The sequence below is a fragment of the Sinocyclocheilus rhinocerous genome, unplaced genomic scaffold, assembly GCF_001515625.1.
Source record: "Sinocyclocheilus rhinocerous isolate Xijiao unplaced genomic scaffold, SAMN03320098_v1.1 scaffold1635, whole genome shotgun sequence".
In the NCBI taxonomy this organism is placed as follows: Eukaryota; Metazoa; Chordata; class Actinopteri; order Cypriniformes; family Cyprinidae; genus Sinocyclocheilus; species Sinocyclocheilus rhinocerous.
Window position 1 is genome coordinate 475,911 of NW_015627629.1, and position 14,989 is coordinate 490,899.

At 37.2% G+C, this 14,989-nt stretch overlaps 1 protein-coding gene across 2 annotated transcripts in view; it reads right to left on the reverse strand.

Annotated features, from left to right (window-relative positions):
• The window catches only part of LOC107732069 (probable JmjC domain-containing histone demethylation protein 2C), a 70,481-nt gene that overhangs the window by 30,405 nt on the left and 25,087 nt on the right, over positions 1-14,989 (reverse strand). For both annotated transcript variants that reach the window (XM_016543324.1, XM_016543316.1), the window contains exon 3: positions 2,215-2,328. In XM_016543324.1, coding sequence (XP_016398810.1) covers positions 2,215-2,328 — 114 coding nt within the window. The remainder of the gene's footprint in view (positions 1-2,214; positions 2,329-14,989) is intronic.

Here is a 14,989-nt window from a genome sequence, read left to right on the forward strand (position 1 = left end):
TATATACACACACACACACACACACACAGTGTTTCCCATACATAAGCTCATAAATTGTGACCCGCCCAGGAAGAGAGAGAGAGAGAGACAGAGGGGACTTTAACACTATATTTAGCAACTTTCAGACCCTTTTAGTGACTTCTTTTTCCAAAAAAGGTACATACGGACAAACCGATCAACTTTTTTGGATAAACCTTATCATTCAGTTTGAAGATTTCTCCAGTACTGCCCCGTGTATATTAGAATATTAGAATTATTTCTGAAGGATCATGTGACCCTGAAGACTGGAGTAATGATGCTGAAAATTCCCATTTACATCACAAGAATATATGACACTGTAAAAAAAATATTAAAATAGAAAGCAGTTGTTTTAAATTGTAATAATTTTTCACAATATTACTTTTTTTAACCCTGCAAAAATGCTGAGAATATTCGATATAAACACTACAGAATATATTTTAGAGAACATCCTCTGAAGACTATTAGATCAGGGGTTTTCAACCAGGGGGGCGCAGCATCAGTTAATTCAGAGACATTCCCTTGAGGATTTATGAGTTAGCAAATCTTTAACCATACACTAGGGGGAAATCTGACTCCCACTGCTAGTCGACAGTTAGAGCAGTTGGCTCGAGTATCAGTCACGCTTATTGTCAGTGTAAGATGATTTACGGTTAGCCGTGTCGGAAATCCAACCACGGATTGGCATGTTGTTATCTCAGAAACAGGCTCAGCCATCACATTGAATCAGGTAAACTGGTTATATATTTATGTTTCAGTATAATTACGCACGCTATACCAGGGGCGGTTCTAAACCCTTTTTAGGTGGGTGTCAGACCCCTTATCTGTCACCTTAGCCCCCCAAAACTATCTTAACGATCAGGCCAGTGCTGCTTCCTCAAGAAAGTTTTTCATTCTCACGTGTTTTAAGTCTTGTCAGTTTAAACATTAAAGTAATTTTAAGCCATTTAAGCCCAAGACATCTAAGTGTGGTACGCACGCGCTGTGATAAAGCATTGAAATTAGACAAACTTGGGGGGGCGCATGTCCTAAAAGGTTGAAAACCCCTGTATTAGATGATAAGCCTCACTTTCAATACTGTGCTGTAGAGCTGGACGATATGGCCAAAATTGATATCACAATATATTTCTTAATTTCGGTCGATACGATATAATTCCGATATCGATATGAACACTATTTATCTGAAATAGAAATCTTTTGTAACATTATAAATGCCTTTATCATCACTTTTGATCAATTTTAAGCATCACATGTGTTTGTATCATATCACCGTTATTGAAAAAAATTATATCGCGATACATATTGATATTGAATTATTGTCCAGCCCTACTGTGCTGTCTGCTCTGTTAGAGGTTGTAGTTTATATAGAAATATTGTTATAGAAATCTATATTCCTGTGTTTACATCGTAATGCTATTTTCCAACAGTGTTTCCCCTGGAAAGCTATATTTAAATGGACTTTTAGTGAATATATTCAACAAGTTTTATCACATTTTTTTCAATGCCATAGGATTAAATGGTCATTTGCAATTAAACAGACTGTCTGGGACATACATTCCTAAAGGCGCTCTCACAAATGCTAACCAGCGCTACAAACACACAGACTAATTAAACCAGTAATGACTGGGAAATGTCATCATACATCACACTTTTATGAGGAGGTCTGAGAAAGCAACGACACAAATCACATCTTCAGCAAAAAATGTAAGACCTATAGAGCAAGAGAGAGAAAGACTGAGCATGGAGATTTATTAAATACGGTGGTGTTGACGGTAAATAAAATTCACTCTATTATTGTTTCAGCATAAACTGAAAAGGTGAGAAAAGGCTAAATGAATTATTTCACACTTTAAAATATAGCTGTCAATGCAAGCATATATATCAGCATAGCTTTGCTCTTATTCATTATATTTAAGGTTCTTATATTGATATTTTATGAATGCGTTTCATTCATGTCACAAAACACTCAATGTCTAAGTAATTCAACAGCTCACGTCCTAGAATTCCAGTAGCCTAAAGAGGCAATGACTTGACCTAAGAAGAAAATTATTTCTAAACTTTCAACATTTATATGCAGTGGGCTATAATTTCATCACACTGTTATTTAATGAATGTCAATCATACATAGTTACACAAATGCAACAACAAAACACCCACACACAGACGAATCTGAATAATAACAACTTGCGCACACACCTCAAATGGCTGAAGCTCCTCCTTTTCTGTGTAGAACTCCAGCTGTCTGTCAGAGATGAACTCCACCACCGTCCAGCCTCCTACGCATGACTGACCAATCAGAGGCCGGAATCTCTGTAAAGCAAATATCACAACCAATCAGTCTCATCGCTTCATAAGACGACAAAGTCATCACAAACTTTTCAAGACCAGACAGTCTTGAACTCATGATTTTTTTTTTTTACAAAGAAGTGTTTTTGCTTTATTATTAGATTAGGACAGTTATCACCCTGACTCCACCTCCCAAAATACACACACACACACACACCAAGTGTCATACCATCGACCTATGCACTTTGTAGTAGGTGAATTACAGTACATAACATGTTGAATGTTATCTAAGAATTCAAGTTTCCTGAAAATAAAAAAATATATCATGGTTTCCATAAAAATATTAAGCAGCACAACTGCTTTGCCTATGATAAAATAAATGTTTATCGAGCACAAAATACGCATATTAGAATGATATCTGAAGGATCATGTAACCCGAAGACTGGAGTAATAGCTGCTAAAAATTCAGCTGAATAAATTACATGTGAATATATATTCAAATATAAATCAGTCATTTTAATCTGCAATAATATTTTACAATATTATTGTTTACCTGTTTTTTTTAATAAACAAATGCACCCTTTGTGAGCATAAGAGATTGAATGATTGAATGAATTTTAAATAAAAACTTAACTACAAAAACAGGGAAATTAAAAATGTCAAGTCTTCGACCTATGAGCTAGTGAATTACATACAGTAAGCATGTCAAACCCATTAAACTGTAGGACTGACCAATGTGTGTGTGTGTGTGTGTGTGTGTGTAAATATCTTGTGAGAATTCAGTTAAACTTTCATTGATCAAGTCATATTCTCTATGCATGGTTTTTATTTATATAAATACTAGGCCAACACAATCAAAGTTTCCATGTCTGGCTGTCTGTTTTGTGTGTGTGTGTGTGTGTGTCGATGTATTATGTAACACAAAAATGTTCATGTCTCTGAGGTATCCTGAAGTGAAACCTAATCTACATGCGGCCACAGTGTTATGGAATGTGCATGTGTATGGGGGTCAGGTTTTGCCTACATTGTGGAGACCAAATGTCCAGCCAGTGTGGAAAACGACTTAATAAACATAATAAATAACGTCCTAATGAAAATGCAAAAAGGTTGGGGTTAGGTCCAAAGGAATAGAAAATATCAGTAGCTCGGTATAAAAACCACAGAAATCCATGGAAAGTCCCCAAAAAGATCACATATGTGTGTGCTTTTGCAGAGGCCTGATGCATATGATGACTTGTGAGAAGCCAAACATCAGTCATCCAAAACCTCAATTCACAAGTACTGTGTGCCAGTCCGACTATGTATGTGTGTGTGTGTGTGAGACTCATAAACCAAGAGCTGGAGGGTAAGGGGACAAACAGAACGTGTGTGAGCTATTTTTAGACACTCTATTGTGTGCAATGCACTCACAAACACTCTGTCACACACACCGTGCACAGTTACACACCTTTACCGCACTGTGGTTTGAGACTCTGTTCTGTCAGTGAGGCAGACAGAGAGAAAGGACAAACAGTCAGGACAAATATTCTTTTGCAGAAACGGCATATCGACTTCACTACGACATAAATCGAGGCACAGTAAACACATTTAACGCATGCACACACTAACAGATGAACAAATACAATTCTGCAACTAAATATTAATGAATAGAATAATATAAAATACTATACATAAAAGAATCCAAGGTGAAGTGATCGACCAGGTTGATATTTAACCATTTTGTGACTGTTGTCATAGGCTAGTTATAAAAGAAGTGTTAGTCCTTTCTTCTGTTGGTTAGAAATCAATAACTTAATAAATATTTCTTAAAGAAATTAAAGGGATAGTTCACCCAAAAATGAAAATGACAGAATTTTCATTTTTGTGTGAACTCTCACTTTCAAACCTTTAATTAGCAAGGCATGGGCATCGGAACCATTGTATGTGGGTGGGACAAGACAAGTCACACCCACTTTTTAAGACCAATGATATTGGACCCACCCAAGCACTTTTACCATCTCTAATTCAGCGCATATGTCTGTTCACTTTTCAGAGCACCGCCAGTCAAATCCATTCCACTTGAGGAATGCCCTAATAAATTTAACTTTATCTACAGCCTTGACTTCCACGCTGCTGCTTCCTCAAATCCATTCCTCTGGGGCATTCAGAGTCCGTATAAATAAACTCCATTCCATGTTTTTACTACGCATTGAATTACAGTTACACTGTTATAACGCTAACATACTCCAGTAAAATGTTTCTGGGGGAGGACCCAGCCACATTTTTATTTTTTGCTTTCGACGCCCATGTAGCAAGGACACATTAAACTGATCAAAAGTGACAGTAAAGACATTTATAATGATTTTATAAAGATTTCTGTGACACTCAAGATTGGAGTAATGACTGCTGAAAACTCAGCTTTACCATCACAGGAATATATTACATTATAAAATGTATTCAAATAGAAAACAGTTTGTGACGAGTGGGGCGGGGCCGAGAGCCGTGGGAACAATTAAACATAAAACTTTAATAAACAAATACAAAAAGAAAGTAAAAGCAGCAGCCCCTCACGGACGACTGCCACATAAAACATAAAACAACAAAGTCCAGGCCTGGTCCTCTCTCGCCCTTCACTGTCGTTACTCCTCCTTTTATCCTTCCGTAAGACTCGAGACCGGTGAGTGGCGCAGGGGTCGCTCATTATCATTTACTCCACCGGCCTCGCTCCGTTCCCACAGCTCTCGGCCCCGCCCCACTCGTCACACAGTTCTTTTGTACTGTAATTATATTTCAAAGTATTATTGATCAAATTAAGGCAGCCTTGGTGAGGATAAGAGAGTTCTTTCAAAAATACACACACACAAAAAAAACTTACCAACCCAAAACTTTTCAATGGTAGTGTATTTTAAGTAGAAGACACACCGCTCGAGGAACGCACTGCTGGACCGTAACCGTGTGCAGTGTGCACGCTTAATTAATCCGTTAACATGAGTGCGGAAAAAATACGCACCACGTATGTACTGCAAATGGAGTAATGTGAACCTGGCATTATGTGTGTGCGCTGCGAGTGTGCACGAGCGCACAGTCTCCAGGAGTGCGCGCGCGGGCGCTGAATGGTTAAACACTGGCAAGAATTAAAAAGTAATGCAATTTATAAACTTTAGTGACGATGTGACACTGCCTCGATTGTGCAAGTGACAATTCCTGTGTCAACTGCAGTGTGCAGCTCGCTTATAGAAAGATGCGATGTGGTGATTTGAACCCATTTGCGTATTTTGAGAGAGAAAGAGAGAGAGCGCGCAGTGATTCACTCACGCTGTTTGTGAAATTACGTCTCACACAAGGTTTTCAAATTACTTTATAAGTTATTTAATGAAGAGTACCTCACCTTCAGCATTATAATTATTTTACCCACACCGGACAGAGACGGTGCCGCTGCATGTCGTGCCAAACCTCTCACGGCAGCATCATCAGCTTGAGATCAGTTTTTTGAGATTAGTCTTTTTAGAGACCGCCGATCATACATCCCAAACGTGATTATCGGCCGATAATGATCGGTAGCTGATCAATCGGAGCACCCCTATTTTTAAGTAAACACCTTAAGCAGGTCTCATTTCCAATCATTAATTTAAATATTTATAATATATCAGCATATATTGCCCTCCACTGCAGATATCAGTGTTGGCTATTAAAAGTCAGTATCAGTCAATCACTAATGAAAATCATTCATTTATTGTGTAAGGTGTCCGTGCAAGAATAAACCAGTGTCTGGAGTGTGATAGCACAAAGGCTGCGGCTAGCCATAAAACGAAGTCCAATCTTAGTCTAATCATAAACTTAAACGAGATCCTTCAGTCCATGCATGTCTGTTCAATAACTCATACACCCTTTCTAACACTTTCCATTGACTTCTATCGTTTTATAGTGAGCTGATATTTTCTGATATTAACATACCCCTCACGAGTATGCGTGAAGACCGCAAACGTGTGTAGAACTTTTGATGACCCGATGGGTCACACTTACAACAGAGTTGCAAAAATGCAAGTAACATTTTTTATGAAGCTTTATTTACACATTTTGTTTACTTTGCACTTTAAAATAAACATCTAAATGACTGTTTAGTCATGATGTACGATTTTCCAAACCAGTATGACTTTCTTTCTTCTGTGGAACATATGAAAAGACATTTTAAAGAACGCTTTGACATTTCTCAAAATATTATCTTATATGCTCCACAGAAGAAAGAAAACCATATAGGTTTGGAACGACATGAGGGTAACGATATGAGTAAATGATGACAGAATTTTCATTTTTGGGTGAACTACCCCTTTAGGTCTTAGTTACAAGAAATAAAGCTACAGCTGAGAGAAATAGTCACAATTACATGAAAAAGTCAATATTTTGAGCTATAAAGAAATAGAGTAACAGTTTTAGAGAATTAGGTTACCATTTTATTTTTGTAACTCTGTGGCAGAAACTAGCATCCATAAGTGTTTTAAAAAGCCATTTTTCTCATGAGAATCGTTGACTGGTTCCCACAATGTAGGTGATTTCATGTTTTACTGCCCTTGTGGTGACATTTGATCACCACAGTGTAGGCAAAACATGAACATCACACATCACATTCAACACAAGATCAAAATCTGGATCGCAATCGCACACGTGATCAAACTCTGGAAGCCTCTTTTACAGTGTTCACACACACACACACACAACTACTTTCCCCTCTCCCTCTGTCCTTTCATTTCTCTCTCTCGCAAACACAATCTAGGTCACACACCTGCTGAAGCACAGCCATACACCCTCACTCTTGGCAGAGCACACAGTGTTGCCATGGTTTTAGTGTGTGTGTGTGTGTGTGTGTGGAATATTAAGACTTCATTAAGCCTTTAAAGCTGCTTGAGTCTGTCTCTACACATGCTTTGAGGGACAGAGAGTGTTTTTGTGTGTGTGAGGGAATGCATGAGGGTCTATATTCGCATTTGAGTCTGTTTATATTTTGTGTGAAAAAGGATGTGTGTATGTAATTAGAAACATCTGCTCAGCACAAAGCCACCTTTAGAAATACTTAATAAAATAGGTCAGAGTGCGCACACACACACACATACACACACCAACCCACCCACAAATACACAGAAGGACAATCAAACACAAGCAGGAGTCACTGCTGATTGAATAAACCGAGATAAAACAGAAACAGATAGACAGTAAATGTCATATCAGTCCACACGCAATGACAGAGTGACAGACAGACAGATAGAGAGAGAGAGAGAGACGCTGGGGGAATAACAGCAGTGTTAATCACTGACCCTTGGGCAATGACACACTGACACGCGTCTCACCACAGTAGCTGCTCTTTAACCCATGCAGGATCAATTTCAGCCTCTCTTCTGTAAATAACATGCATATTTTCATTCTACTGTACTGAACTAATGTTCAACAGGAAGACAAATCACTTTTATATACCAATATACCAATTATTTCTCCATGAAAACAACATAATTAAAAGGAGAACAAATGTAGACTTTTAAGAAGTCCAGTCAGATTTGACCCAGGAAACTCTCGTCACTTCAAGAGTTTCAGAAGAACAATGTCTCATGCTGTGGTGACAAGCTATACATTTCAACTTTCAGTATTTATCATCAAATCCTCCCAAGACCATATTATCTATGCTAGACACTTGAATTTTATAGAGCTACACACTTACTTTATATTTCACCAAAAGAATTTTGAGAGAACAATCTGAGACAAAGTTATTTATATTATATATTTAAATGAATCACTGAGCTATAAAACAGCGACCTGTGAGCAATATTGTCCTCTGGGGTAGAACTACACTGTAAAAAAAATTCTGTAGTTTTTACAAAATAATTTTGGCAGCTGTGGTTGCCAGAATAATTTTGTAAAAAATACAGAAAAACTGTAAACACATTTATGGACAAAAACTGTAAATTTTACAGTATAAAACTGTAATTTACGAACAAGAAAATTTGATTGTAAACCAGTAAATTCAACAATGCACACTGCTATTAAAATCTGTTTTGTACATACTGACAACCACCATAATAATGCAGGTGGTAAAAGAGAAAGCGTAATTTTACAGTTAAAATTACACTTATTTTTTACAGTGTAGTTCTCAAGAGTTCCTAAAGATTTCACAGAGAGGCAGAAAGTGTTTCTGAGTTGTCCTGCTCTCTTCTCTGCTCTCTTCGGGTAAACTTGACCTTTCGTGTCTGTTTTTTCCCCTCTTGGCGGGACTGCAGTCACAGAGCTTGTTCTGGATGAAGAACTGCCTCTGCTTTGAATTTCTGATGAAGAGATTCAGCAAATACTTTCTTTTTAATGCTTGACTGAATTCAAACTGCTCTTATTTAGTGTTAAAATCCCTCCAAACTCAAGCTGTCTTTCATGAGAAATCTTTTAGAATGGAAAATTTTATTCATGTTTTATACCTTTATTTTTCCAATAGTTTTTGCTAAAGAGAAGCTTATTTCCCTTGTATTTACACACACACACACATATACATGTGTTTTAACTAAAATTAAAACACACACACACACACACATATACATGTATTTTAACTAAAATTAAAACACACACACACACACACACACACACGTGTATATAAATATATATATCGCTTTTGGGTATTATTTGATTAAAATGCACCAGCTGTTAAACAGCTATCATAGATCAGTTTTTGTCAGTCTTGTGTTCATGTGGTTCACTGAGCTTCTGTTAGGTTGTTGAACTCACTTTAATGCACAATTAAAGTTTATATTGCAGCAGTGTGATAAGAACGGCTGTGATCTGATATTTCACACGACATAACCTCCCTTTGAGTTCAGCCGTTAAATGAACGACTGATCTCTCTGACTGTAATTCATGGCACAGTGGGGAAATGATGTATAGGTATGGGAATTAGTTTCATTGATGCTTATTGTCACAGCATACAAGCTTAAATCTTTACCTAAAGAAAATCAAGCCCCCCCAAAATATTCAGGGAAACAAAAATCTGACATCTTGGGAATGCAGTGTGATATGAGTGCTGATCATCACACTTTGCTTCATGACAAATGCTCACACATGGAAAAACAGAGAGTGAACAAAGCTTGTAGGCCTTAGAGATCTCCCAAAGTGCACAAAGACGGACGGTGAGGTTCTCTTTTCTTTTCTTTCTCCTTGCTCTGTTTATGTGTGTGTGCGTGCGTGTAAGAACCCTCTTTGTTTTGGCTCTCCAAGTGGCTGACACACAGCCAACAGCCAGACAGAGCCTCAGTGTGTGTGTGTGTGTGTGTGTGTGTGACGGAGAAAGAGAGAGCTACAGAGAAACAGGGTAAAAGAGAATGTGTGTGTGTGTGTGTGTGTGTGTGTGTGTGTGTATGTATGTGTGTATGTGTGTGGCGGGTAAATTTATGTCTAGCTGAGTGAGTAATAGTGAATGCACTTGCACAGAAATGACTCTCTCTCTCTGCACACACACACCAGATCGGCGGTAAATATGTACACATAAAAACAAATCTGCCAGCCATAAATAGAAAATACAAACATACATCATTCATGACCTTTGCTCTGCTGCACACACAAGCAAAACTAACACACACCAGACTTGTGGTAATATACACACAAATTTGAAAAAAATGTGGAAAAAAAATAATTTGCCAGTCATAAACAGAACCTAGCATAAAAACTTTTCTGCTAAGAGACACACACACACACACACACACAAACAGAGAGACACACATTGCCTATTACCTCCACAAGCACCAAATTACTAGCTTAACTGAAGTTGCTAATGGCAACTTGGACAGACGTCCACAACTACAGTCTTGCTCTGTGTGCGTGTTCTTGTTTTCTGTTTTTGTTAGTGTCAAACAAAACACTGTTTGACACTAACAAACCCCCCCCCATACACACACCCACATAGTAATGGAGTCACTTCCTGACTAAGTCACACAACTGATTAGTTATTGGGCAGCTAGAACTGCATGTGTATGTGTGTGTGTTGAATATGAATAATTGTGCTACAGTAAGAGATGAAAATCATTAGAGGTTTGTTTTGCTAATGGACAGGCTGATAAAACTGGCTGTGTCTCCTAATGAGTGAGCAACATGGACAGCATTTTTGGGCATTATAAATGCATTTGAACATTCAAAATGAACTTTCAAATGTATGCAGAATGAATAAAGTGCCTAATTATACATATGAATGTTCAAATCCGATGTTTGAACAACCTGATGTCCAAATTTGCTGCATCAAATATACAAACATTTAAATCGAATGAATGAAACTATGATTCTCAAAAACGTTCATTCGATCATAAGGATGTTGGAATCAAATGTTCAGATGCATCTAAAGTGCCCAAAAATGCTGACCAAAGCTTTCAAATATTCACATTAAAGATTCAAATGCACTCTGATGCCCCAAACTGCTGAATCAAACATACCTGTATAGTATGAACTTTCAAACAAACAAATAACATCCAAAAATGCTTAATCTGCCAAATAAACATTCAAATCCAACATATGAATGAAACCTTTATTTTGTCACAATCAAACATTTAAATGTATCTATAGTTCGAAAAATGCTGAACATAGAGTTCAAAAATTTTAAATGAAGACTCTATAATGCATCTATAATGCTCAAGAGTGATGAACAGAACATTTAAATATTTAAATCCAATCCAATATTCAAATGACCTATGATTCCCCAAAATGCAAAACCAAACATAAGAAATTGCAAATCCAACATTCAAATGAACATGAGGCCCAAAAACATTGATTTGATCACATGAACGTCCAAATCCAACATTTAAATGAAACTATGATTCCCCAAAATGCTGAATCAAACATAAAAGTACAAATTCAACGTTCAAACAAACATATGTTGCCTAAAAACGCTGATTTGAACATATGAACATACAAATCTAATGTTCAAAAGAAACTGTGATGCCCAAAAACACAAGTCTGGGTAGGAAGTTCACTGACAGAGACAAGATGTGACCAGACATTTGTAAAAAAACACACGCACACAAACGGATGCAGGACAGAACAGGACAGGACGTCCATAAAGGAAGAAGGTGGAAACATCAGCTTTTATCCACCGATTTATCCAAATTTCATCAGATTCATTCCTGGAAACAAAGTGATTTCAGTTTGGTTTGTGAGGAACTTGAGATTAATGTGTCGTCTGTAGCTTTCCTAAATCCGCTGTGATTCATTAAAATGACATTTGGGAAAAATGAGCATGTGTGCAGACTGTGCACCACTGTGTGTGTGTGTGTCTGTTTCCCCTGCACACGCACACGCACATGCACCCTGAGTCTAAGTAATCACAACGCAAACAAACATCACCGTGTGTGTGTGTGTGTGGTCCTGTCTCTTCCTAAATGATGACATCATTGGCGCTGACTGGAGCTCATCACACACCCAGGCTTATAATCTCTTAACCTGGATCTATTTAACCGCCTGCCATTACTGACAGCAGAATCAGACAGACAGAGAGACAGAGAGAGAGAGAGAGTGTGCCTAACACAAAGCAGAGCACCGACACGTATGTAAACACTGCGGTGGGTGAATGTGTGAGTGCGAGATTGAGAATTAGTGAGTGAGAGAAGAGAAAGAGAAAGAGAGAGAGAGAGAGAGAGAGCGAGCGCGTCTGGTGGTAGATGTCGACATGTGGTTAGACCGTTACTGGCACGGTGCCAAGAACAGGCGAGGGGGCGGGGGTGTCTCACACACACACACACACACACACACACACACATGTGCTAAATATAGAGCCCTGCCGAGTCTACAATCTCACACATACACGTTGTGAGACGAGTACAAACGCATAGACAAACAAGCATGAGATGAAAGGGATACCAACATGTAGGGCACTATGATTCCTGCAATGTGGAAATCGCAGACAGATTGTGAAATCGAGTCATTAATGCAGAATTTACTGTATAAAGGAGCAGTCATGTTAGCGAAATGTAGGCAAAAACGGGTCCATTTTTCAATAGTCAATCAGTGTTGGGGAAAGTTACTTTTAAAAGTAATGCATTACAATATTGCGTTACTCCATAAAAAAGTAATGCATTACGTTACTTAGTTACTTTTTATGGAAAGTAATGCGTTGCGTTACAATAGTGTAGCAATGTATGAAGCACATCTCAGACAGAATTCACTTTCAAACCAATCAACTTTCTGTTGGTCAGCATGGCGAATTTGTGTGGTCAACCTGAACATGAGCGAAATTTGCATGGGGAACTGCAATGGGAACACGGACTCCTATTGAAATTACTGGAATTTGCCCATTAAAAAAAAAAATCCAATGATAAATGTGACCGCACCTTAATGTGGAACGTCACAAAAACTGACAAATTTCGGATTAATAAATCAAAAGTAGGACCGTGCATTTAATCAAATTCATATTGTGACACAGACTAGTGTCTGTGATTATTAAACTGCAAAAAGAAATATGATGTCTGAATTTTACAGTGAAAGAGCGGTGCAGTTTTGTTTACTGGGGTAAATCTCTGTTGTGCATCGCTTTATTTGACCAAAATAAATAAATGCATTTTTATCTTATTACAAGTTTTATGAATTGATAACCATGGTTTCTGATGATAATTTTGTATTCAATCTTAAAACACAGACTATATAAAAATTTTATTATAGTTACAATTTTAATAAATTATCAAATGGCTAAAGTTTTATGAATTCAATTGATTAGACATGTATAGTTATACCAATAAATCTGAACCCAGAAAAATTAAAATGAAAAACACAGAATTTGGGGAAAAAATTAAAGGATTTCAAAGGGTTCTAAACACAGATGTGTTTGCTTTTTTTGTGTTACGAGTTTGTGTGCGTGTAATAAAAGTCGGAAACATTCATATAGAGGGAAACCAAGACTGAAGAGAGAGAAAGACCCCAAACCCCCAGAGGAAATAAATTTCCTAGGACACACAGAGCCGTGCACACAGGCGTGCAGTTGACCTCTTATTCTGTGGGGTCATGGAGTAATGTAAGCTCTGCAGCTGGTACATAAATATGACTTTGAGAGCAGAGTCCAAGGTAACTCGAAACAACTCTACAGCTGCGTACAAACACACACACACACACACACACCTAACTCTCTATTTGAACTACATTCAGACTGATGAAGTGTAGCGAGAGACGGCTCTCTCTGTTCTGTGCTCTGCTGGTCTCTGGGAAGGTAGAGCAGGAAAAAATGAAAAGACAAATGAAATAAAGTGTGTCTGCCTCTCTCTCTCTGTTGAAATGATGGCACTGCTGTGCAATGTCCCTTTGGAAATAAAGCACAACTGATGTCACGCCCTCATGTGAAATGAGCACACGTTCACGTACATCACACAGCAAATCATGAATTAGTAAATCAGACGCTGAATGTTCAGTCTGTGAAATCACAGCTATGTATGCAGACACAGAGCAGACTGCATTAGTGATCTATAATAATATTATAGAAAACAGGATTAGAAAAGAAGCATCTTATAGTCATCAATTTCAAGGCTGCATTTATTTGATCAAACATACAGAAAAAATGGTAATACTGTGAAATATTTGTAATTCATTCCTGTTATGGCAAAGCTGAATTTTCAACATCATTACTCCAGTCTTCACTAGGGTTGCAAAGGGGCGGAAAATTTCCGGTACATTTTCCGGAAACTTTCCATGGGAACTTCGTCTGGGGAATTTTAGAAATATTCCAAGTTTGAAACTTACCAGGAATTTATGGGAATTTACAGGAATTTTGGGGAATTAATTGGAAATTTGGGGAAATTTATAAAACTATTATATACAAACATAAATATAAACATTTAGTTTGATCATAGGCTCCAATACAATACTATCTAAATCTAATACTAATACAAATTTTAAAAATGACATGTGATGCTTTTTTCAGGATTTATTGATGAATGAAAACTAGGGCTGCACGATTAATCGCATGCCATTATCATGCGCATCTCGTCAGTAAAGCCGGTTCTGTGATTAAACTTGTGAACAGTGTTTATTCAAAATAGAAATCTTTACTATTACTTTTTATCAATTTAACACATCCCTATTGAATAAAAGTATTAATTAATTAATTTTTTTAAAAGAGAAAAGATACTGACCCCCAAACTTTTGAAAGGTAGTATATTATTAAAAAAGGATTTCTATTTTAAATAAACGCTGTTCTTTTTTTTTTTTTTACTCTTTATTCATCAAAGAATCACAGGTAATAAAAAAATAAAAAATAAATATTAAACAGCACAACTGTTTCCAAAATTGATTATAAATAAGCATATATGATTTCTGAAGAATCATGTGACACTGAAGATTGGAGTAATGATTCATCAGCTTTGCATCACAGAAAAACGTTACCAGTCTATGGTTTGTTCAGTCAGTGTATTTGTTTTTACAATGGTATAACCTAATTTAGTTGCACAGTATATTACACACAGCACAAGGAAGTTTTAAACAATTTTTTGTAATATTCATGTAATTTACAGGAGCTAATTAACTAACTAACGTCAACTAGTGTCCTCCCTCACGTTACTTCACAGAGTGAGGAATAGCAGTCTAAAGTACGTACTGTACTTGTCTGCGATTTAGTACAATAATTAAATTAAGCTGGTATCACGTCTATACTTTTAAGCCTCCTGCCATTTTTTACATCTGTTCAAAATCACGACATTTAAAAAACAAACTGTTG